Source organism: Camponotus floridanus, unplaced genomic scaffold (genome assembly GCF_003227725.1).
Source record: "Camponotus floridanus strain SB8 unplaced genomic scaffold, Cflo_v7.5 scaffold12, whole genome shotgun sequence".
Lineage (NCBI taxonomy): Eukaryota > Metazoa > Arthropoda > Insecta > Hymenoptera > Formicidae > Camponotus > Camponotus floridanus.
Window position 1 is genome coordinate 903,891 of NW_020229237.1, and position 8,976 is coordinate 912,866.

Genomic DNA, 8,976 nt, shown 5'->3' on the forward strand with positions numbered 1-8,976 from the left:
CAACGAAAAAACTATTACATAAATTATATAAATAATATTTGTTTATATATATATATATATATATATATATATATATATATATATATCTGTGTGTATTTTACATAGTTTTAATATTGCTATGTTTTATTTTATATTTTGTAGTTATTTTTGTTACAGTTTTTATAGTATAACAGTTTGATATCTCGTGGGTGTGTGTGAATTTTATAACATAAATCCGGGATAAAAATTTAAATTTAAGAAAACTTAATTATAATTTCAAATTTTTGCAATAAAATATTGCATCTTATGATAATATTTGTCATTGTTTTCGCACATCTGAAATATCAAACTATAATAAAATAAATTTTTATTTAATATGGTAGACTGGTGATTATAGAGACTGATTGTATAATTATAATATAAGTCGCTTATGTCCAAAAAAAAACTACCTCCATGAGGCGCATTTATGCAAATATTTAGAATAACCAAATTTTAATACAGCTTTTTGAGAAAAATAAATTGACAACTGTTATAAAAAATAATTATTAATGTTCGCAAAATACATGTACTATAATAGTTTTTTTTATGAAAGAACAGCAAAATATCTGTGTATTTAATTTTGATATTTTTGTACTGTTGATATTGATTGTGCCTTTTAAATGTTCACACTGTTAATGTAACGAGAGAGGTCAATCAAATTTTAAGATTATTTAGATAAATTTTATAAACATTTAGATTCAGATACATACATATACACACTACACCATTATTCACATTACATTATATATATATATATATATATATATATATATATATATATATATCTTTGCAATTCTATATGTTTAATATGCTATTTTGTCATAAATTAAAAGCCCTTTTATGTAATCTCAATGTACTTTAATTGATTATTTAACCATGTCATTTATCTATTCCAAATAATTTGATGATTAGCACATTCCAAAACATTTATTAAATTTTAATTGTTAAAAAGTTCTAAAAAATAAAATAATGATATAAAATTATGTTTCTTGTAACACAATATTATGTGGTATTTAGTTGGAATTGAATATTAAAATTAAACATTTTTTTAAATCTAATTATTTCTGAATCAAATGTGAAGAAGTAATAAAATGGAGGAAACAAATGAAATAGAAATATATAGCAATTATATAAATATCTTAGGATACTAAATTTACAATTTTATTTCTGTTTTGAAATAGTATATCCTATAAAAATTTAAAAAAATAATACATGTTTTTTCTTATTACATATACATTTGGACTTTCATGTGCAGAAGTAAAGAGATAGATCATTCTAAGTTTTCTCGTAATTCATATTTTTATAGTACATCTTAGATATACGGTATGCGCCCAATAATATATTTTATAGATGCAATATAATGTAAATGTACAATTAATACTTTTTCCTATTTTCTTATATACATATAGTATTTAAAAATTGATGTAATATTTTGTTTACAGAAATATTTTTTTGAAAATTTTGCAAATTTAATTTTCTATGTGGTACAATTGTATGCAATCTATTTTTATATTACCCCTTTTGTAACGATAGAATAAATAGAATTTTGTTTTCCTGTGTGTTTTATAGATGATAAAATAAATTTTAAATTTACACATTTGTTTTGCTTCACGTAGCTCAATATTGAGATTACGAAATAGTCCATGTACAATGTAAAGCTGCTGTTTTTAATTATGATATATGATCAGAATAATATATCATAAATAATATAACAACGATATTCAAGTAGATGGAATGATTACATCTCGATTTATACTGAACTTGAATTGCACTGCTATAAAAACCGAATATTTTTCTCTTATTTTTTTATTCCGTAATTTATGATCAATGTTAAAAATATAACATCGATAATGAATTCCAGAATAAATATTTAACGATGTATTTAGTATCAATATAAGTTTATCACTGCAAATAAAAGAGAACAATATAAATGATGCTGTTAAATGCATCACAGTCTTCAATGAGAAATTTTTTTTGTGTTTGCATATAAATATCGGGTTCTTGTGTTTGTATATAAATTTCGGGGGTTTTTGTGTTCACATATAAATTTCGGGTTTTTGTGTTTGCATATAATAAAGTATGAAATTAAAATTAAATAGTCAAATATTTCATATAGCAAATATGTATATCTACATATTTTATAACAAAGCAATAAAATACTAACGACTAATTATATTGATGAAATCATCTTTTTCTTATGCAAGTATAAAACGGTTCTTTTTAATTATATATTCTATTTGTTGAAAATAATGTTGGAAATCTTTTTCATACATAAAAATGAAAATATGTATACAGGATATCATACAGACGAAAATCCATACCGGGCTTTACATTGATAAAAATATTGCTTTAATATAATTATACATACATTTTCAATTTATACTTTATTGTGCGCTAATCATAGGTGTTTTGAACCTTCCGCCTTTTTTGCTGCCGGTGGACCTGATGTAAGTGGAGGATTTTTAACTTCATCGGATTTAGTATTACTTTTTAGAACAGCAGCCGATTTCTGTTTGCCTTCTTCGACACATGGACCTGTATAAGATTTGCCAGTTTTTCTAACGGCATCGTCTACTAGTTCCTCTTGTCCAAATCCTGGTTCAATTGTTACTGGTGTAGCTGGAACTGTAGATTTATGTGTAGCTTTTATGTTACCCTCCTCCTGCGATATTTTCAAATCCTTTTCTAATGACTTTTGTATTTGTTCTTCTACTTCTAATACTTCTTCCTTATCCATTAATTCTATTAATTCATCCACCTGCTTTTTACTTAATTTAACTTCTTCTTTTCCTATTAATTCTATAACCTGCAGAAAAATTATATAATTAATATAAAAAGTATATTGTTAATAATATTAGAATATATATAGTTGTGTTTATGTATGTATATATATATGTATATGTAATTATACTTATGTAATTATATATATATGTATATGTAATTATACTTATGAAATTATATATGTTTACATGTTTATTATAGTTATGAAAGTTCGTAATTTATCTTATACCTTCAAGACATCTTCTATTTTGATAGAACCATCTCGATCGTCATCGATTTTTTCCAAAATTTCTGCTATGCGTTTTAATCGATATTCATCAGGTACATTTTGAATTTGCTTAATGGCTGCAACCAATTCGTCTATTCTAACTAATTCCTCGACATCTTTAGCATCCGGTTTTTCGGGACCTAATGACTCCATTCTTTGTTTAACTTTTTTCTCAGATTGTTCGAGCTCTGACAAAACGGCATCCATTTTCGAGATCATTTTGTTTACTTTATTAAACAGCCGTTTAGCACCTTTTGATACTTTAATATTCTCTATATCTTCTTGACCTTTTGCCTCTGCCTTAATTTGATCTAATTCCTGAATATCTTCTTGATATTCTGCCATTTCTTCTTTAAGTTCTTTAATCTCCTCTTTTTCTACAGCCATATTTTTATTGTCCTAAAAATATGGATATATTAATATGGATATATTAAAATGGATATATTAATGGACATATTAAAAATATACAAGATTAGAAAGAGAGAAAATTAACTAATATATGTATATGTATGTGTATATATTATCTGATATATGATATTTATATATAAATGATAGACTTTGTATGTATGTATTTCTTCTTACCTTGCCAATTGAATCCAGAGCTTGCTCCAAAACTTTGACATCTGTAGTAGTAATTTCATCTCCTTTTACATTAGATGATTCCAAGATGATTGGCTGTGGTTCGATTTCTTTCTTTTCCTTTCTCTCTTCTTCAATCTTGCGCTCTTCCATTTTTATAATTTCAATGTTTGTCTTATGATCCATTATACCCTCCTTCTCCCCAATAGCACCCTTTGTACGGGCCACAACTGCATCAGGTAAAGCCGAAATAGTTGCTTTTAACTTATCTGACACAGGCATTGCTTCTGGTATCATAAGCGCTCGTGATAATAACAGTAAGGAGGGTGAAACCTTTTTATTTAAACTCAAATCTAACCACAATGATAATTGTTCCCTTAACCTGCTTTCTGGCAATCCATAAGCACGCATACCACGTGCTTTGCATGCTTGTTGCAATTCAGTTCTAGTTAGAGAATCAACTCCTTCTTTTTCAATTAACTGTAAAAAAAAGTTTTTTAAATATTTTTAGTTATATTAATTTAAAAGAACCAAAAAGATATACACCTTATCATCTGCAGTAAGACTTCTTAATCTCATTCTGAGTAAGAATCGTAAGAAATTGGTAGTTCCAAGTGTTTGCACATCTAATACACGACATAAAGCAATTAATTGCGGTCGTGACAGAGAATCTAATGTAATTTCATCCTCGAAAAGTTTACTAAACTTCATAATTTCTTCATTAGTGGCAACAGCACCGGTTGTTCGTACTTTGTAGAAAAATTCTACAAATTCTTTAGCCTTCTCAGATCTGTGATCTGGTGATTGCACTGCCATTTCATCTAATGTTTTTTGTAAAAATTTTGCCATTTCTATTTTAACCTGTTTATAAAAAATATTAATATTTTTTATTAAATTTTTGTTAAAATATGCTGTTTACATATGTAGTAGTTAGATATATATACTTTTGTAATATACTTTCTTATTAAATATATATGTATAAATGTATTCTGTAATATTTTATTTTAATTTTAGTACTTTATACCTTTAAAGCCTGTTTAAGTTTAGCTTCCTTTTCAGTTGCCGTTTGAAAAGTAGAAGGTAACATACCAGGGAATAATTTAATTGCTACTGGTAGTAAAAATTCCATAAATGGAACAATAATAAAAACAGAGAAAGGAATAAGTCTGAACACATCTCCAGTTGTTTTCACCAGCTATTGAAAGAAATAATTTTTAATAATTGTTTAATATATTTTAATATATTTTAATATATATATTATAGATATAAGATTTATATAACAATTATTTTGTGTCTTTACATACCAAGCGATGTTCCCTTCTACTGAGCTCTTTTCCATGTAAAATTCTCCATATTAACTTTGCCGAAATTTTCATGTCAAGTCCTAATAGTCGAAATCCATGATAATAATGCAATATTTCTCCTTTGACTTTCTGCCATATTGTGACCTTAGCAACAGCCTTTTTTGGCTGCTCGCAGCTTATTTTTGCAGCATTTTCTGCCATTTTATCTTTAAGCTCTTTTTCCTCTTTAATGTTCTTCACTGTTTCTTCAACCTTAGATGATGATTCTTGTCCCATCCAATGAGGAGTTATATAAAATGTACGAACATACAGATGTGTATATGTTACATTATTAATATATTTTGGTGATACTGTGCTGTTGTGTTCCAGTAATAATCTTTTTGGATCCCTCAAACCTGTATAAATTAGAGCTATACCACTCATTGTATGATTGGTATTGTGCCATAATTTAAATGGAGAATATCCTAAAATAATCAAATTTTTTATTATATTTGAATATTTTGTATAATTTGAAATATTATATCAAAAATAATAATTTATTCCAGTACAAATTAAAATCTAATAATAATAAATATAAATTTGTATAATTAACAAAATAAAATAATTATCAAATAAAATAAAATAAAATAAAATAATTATTACATATTTTTGTCAATTGATACATTTACAAAAAAATCATGAAAGAGCAATAGAAGAGATGCATGTTTTATAATAAGTTACAAATAATCATAATTATTAATATCATAAATAATATAAACATGTGGCAATGATATAACCTGTGATTCTTTTTACTATGTAACAGCAATTGAATTATAATAAAATATCACAATTTGAGAGATTATTTAAACGATTGAAACGAGATGCAATTTACAACAGATGTATTCTAAATATATATATAATAGAATCGCATTATCTATAATGCAAATATTACAAGTATTACAAAATCATGTGTATCGGATCTATAATAGGACGTGAAGTAATACACATTGGTACACGTACGTCGTATGATTCCGGAGTGGCCGTTTATCATTGTCTTCGTATAAATTAGACTATTCATGGCGTATTATATTTTTGCTAGTCGAATTTCTTGAAATCGTTATATCGTTTCGCGACAGATCACGGCCATCACAATTCACCGTTCACTTTGAACATAGCAGCAGCAGCAGCAGCTAGGGCCAAAGATCAGCTGGTAGTACCGATGTTACTGTCATGGAATCATGAGTCACGAGATGAGAAACTCTGAGAAAATATTTTATTCGAATCGTCATAAGTCGACCAATGGAAATAAAAAAAAACTGTTCTCCTCTCTTTTTTTGATTGGTCAAAAAAAATTGATTAAAACATTAAATTGTTTGTAACGTCATCGTGTAATGATGGCATTATATTAAAATTCATTCTGATCCATTCATTGTCAGATCCAGATTCAAATTTTTAAAAACTTACGACAAATTGGACTTCATTAAACTAATTCAGTTTGATCCAAATCCATCTCATTTAAAAATAATTAATGGATTGTTTTTATACTTTTGATGGAAAAATAATAGTTCACGGAAGATCAAACTCGCGCGTGACAAAAAGTAATTAATCTCAACTTTTATGAATATTTGCATTTAATTAGAAATGTATTTGATTTGCACGTAAGATCGTTTGTTAAGTATTTCGAATTTTTCGTTTTACATTTAAAAATTGACCTTAACTCGTCATCTTTCAAGTGCGGCTATGAAGATTGGATTAAATTGCATGATAATGGAAACTCGCCACCAGACGCGAGTCGATGTAACGGCCATCAGAAAACATATGACCCTGCATGTGACGCTGTCGCTGTTTTTGAGTGCGTATATGAAAGTGCTTTCATTGTGACAGTCACTTGCAGTTGCTCGTTGTCGCTTGTTTTCCTGGAATATGCGCGTATACTTTGTCGGCTAAAAAAGCATAACGTTTCGAGGATAGAAAATTTAATTGATAAAACGTCATTGACAATATCATCCTTATTACGCCGCTCTCTCTTAGCTTATGTATATTATATACGTTAGTGTCGAAATTAGTATTCGAGAGATAATTGGTCAACCTTCTAAAGGAAGCGATCACTGACGAAAAGTGTTCCAAAATTTATAACGATGAGCGACGATCAGATAAACGAGCAGAGTCCGACTGCAGAGGTAAGAATTCCATTTATCAATCGGACGACACATTTGATTTTAAAGTGGATTAAGGAAATGATAAAATGATCGTAATATGATGTAAAATTATTAGGGAATTTTAATATTTTTTTTATATTGGAAAATTATTAAAAAGTTGACGTATAATTCTTTCTACTCCATTATTTGAAAGTCATTTTATTGTTCTATACCGATTGATTATACACTGAACCTCTTATTATGTACAAGTATACAACATATAAATAGAGATAAAACATTAATGTATGTATGTAAAAAAAAATTATTTATATAAAATAATTTTTAGGTATAAATATAATATATGTATGACAGGACAAAATAAATCATTAATACAGTATTATATATTGATATAGTTTTCAACATAAACTGCTCCATAAATAGAAATTTTTATGATAAAAATTTTGCTTGTGCAGAACATTGTGTTCATATTCAATTAACAAATCTTTATTGAATTTTATTATAGTTGTCATCGAGTGACATAGAAAAGTTGGAAGAAGCAAAGTTAAAAGCAAAATTCCCAAATGCAGCTCGACCATTTGGTGGTCATTCTGCATTTCTGCAAAAAAGGCTAGCCAAAGGAGTAAGTATCTATTTGTTAATATTCTAGAGTCTCATTATTTTAATATTATAGAGATATTTATATTTCTTTTAAAATTTTTTGCTTTGCTAAGATAGTCAATATTTACATTGCTTTCAGCAAAAATATTTTGATTCCGGGGATTATCAAATGGCGAAACAGAAATCTACAGCTAAGCCAAAGCCAGCTGGTGTTCTGCCAACAGGAGACGCTATACCAACACCAGAAACAGTACCACAACGAAAAACATCTATCATACAACAAAAATTTAATACATCAACATCATAAGATAAGAGTGTCATTTTTTAAACTATATTTTGTTAATTAGTCTTATATTTGGATGCTAAAGTAATATGGTTCCTTATAAATAATTGAAGATTTAAACAGTTTCATGTTTGAACAATTTATTTTAAAAAGCTTTCCTGAATTATTTTATACACATAGTACCATAAAATTCTTGTGTCTTTAGCAAATTGATTACTTCCTAGTTGCTTATTCTTAAAAGAGCATCTGTAATATTACAATAAAAATGATGTTCTTTATATGTGCCACAGTGATATCTAAATTTAATAATGTATGTGAGTAAATAGGTTACATATATTATTTCTCTCCCTCAATTTAAAAATTTGTGACTTTTTCATTGGTATACTTTTATTAATTATTCTCAGATATCCTTTTAGATTATTCATTTCATTCAATATATAGATATTTCATTCAATATATAGTAAAAAGACAAAGAAAAAAATTATGAATGTTCACATGTTTATATTATTATATTAGCAATAAATATGCATCTTAGATATGCATATATATATTAAAATTTATATTGAAAATAAATGAGAAAGTAAATGTAATAAGAATCAATATTTACTAACAAATATAAGAATTTATTGGTGATATAATTATAACTTATAAACCACTTGTGCATAAGATTGAAGGTAAAAAAATACACACAGATCTGCATTTTTAAAGCTACTGTGATGTGCTTAGTAAGACTATTTTCTTATGGAACATTCGCGTATATTTACTATGAAGATCTGTAAAATGAATATAAATATTTTAAATGTAACTATATACAGTTTTGCTTATTATATATAAACCATATTTAGTATAATACATTGCAACTAAAAAAAAACTTTTCTTTATTATTTATTGTTACCTTGACGTTAATTGATTTAATTACATTTATTATATGACACGAAAAAAATTATAGAATTTATTATGTCAAAACATTTTATTTCAAATTTCAACATAAAGGATAAATACATATTG

The 8,976-nt window shown here is 26.5% G+C and overlaps 2 protein-coding genes across 2 annotated transcripts; one reads left to right on the forward strand and one right to left on the reverse strand.

The window, feature by feature from the left end:
- Window positions 1-1,554: 1,554 nt before the first annotated feature.
- LOC105258957 (mitochondrial proton/calcium exchanger protein) lies at window positions 1,555-6,156 on the reverse strand. The gene is made up of 7 exons (XM_011270551.3): window positions 5,950-6,156; window positions 4,951-5,414; window positions 4,671-4,841; window positions 4,193-4,507; window positions 3,650-4,126; window positions 3,029-3,466; window positions 1,555-2,824 (listed from the first exon to the last, which is right to left on the reverse strand). Exons 1-7 carry the CDS (start codon window positions 6,005-6,007, stop codon window positions 2,417-2,419), a joined length of 2,331 nt encoding a protein of 776 aa, XP_011268853.2. The 5' UTR covers window positions 6,008-6,156; the 3' UTR covers window positions 1,555-2,416.
- Window positions 6,157-6,702: 546 nt separating this feature from the next.
- On the forward strand, window positions 6,703-8,312 carry LOC105258958 (alpha-endosulfine). Its single transcript, XM_011270552.3, has 3 exons — window positions 6,703-7,109; window positions 7,591-7,707; window positions 7,825-8,312. The coding sequence occupies exons 1-3, from the start codon at window positions 7,068-7,070 to the stop codon at window positions 7,990-7,992; spliced, it is 327 nt and encodes a 108-aa protein (XP_011268854.1). The 5' UTR covers window positions 6,703-7,067; the 3' UTR covers window positions 7,993-8,312.
- Window positions 8,313-8,976: the final 664 nt, after the last annotated feature.

Bases quoted from the DNA above. Each gene is read 5' to 3' on its own strand.
- LOC105258957 (XM_011270551.3), bottom strand. From the start codon at position 6,007: ATGAATAGTCTAATTTATACGAAGACAATGATAAACGGCCACTCCGGA. The intron at 4,127-4,192 runs GTGTATATCTTT...TTTTTTTTACAG, and splicing joins GTCTTACTGCAGATGATAAG to TTAATTGAAAAAGAAGGAGT. The intron at 2,825-3,028 runs GTATAAGATAAA...ATTTTTCTGCAG, and splicing joins AAATAGAAGATGTCTTGAAG to GTTATAGAATTAATAGGAAA.
- LOC105258958 (XM_011270552.3), top strand. From the start codon at position 7,068: ATGAGCGACGATCAGATAAACGAGCAGAGTCCGACTGCAGAG. The intron at 7,110-7,590 runs GTAAGAATTCCA...ATTTTATTATAG, and splicing joins AGCAGAGTCCGACTGCAGAG to TTGTCATCGAGTGACATAGA. The intron at 7,708-7,824 runs GTAAGTATCTAT...CATTGCTTTCAG, and splicing joins AAAAAAGGCTAGCCAAAGGA to CAAAAATATTTTGATTCCGG.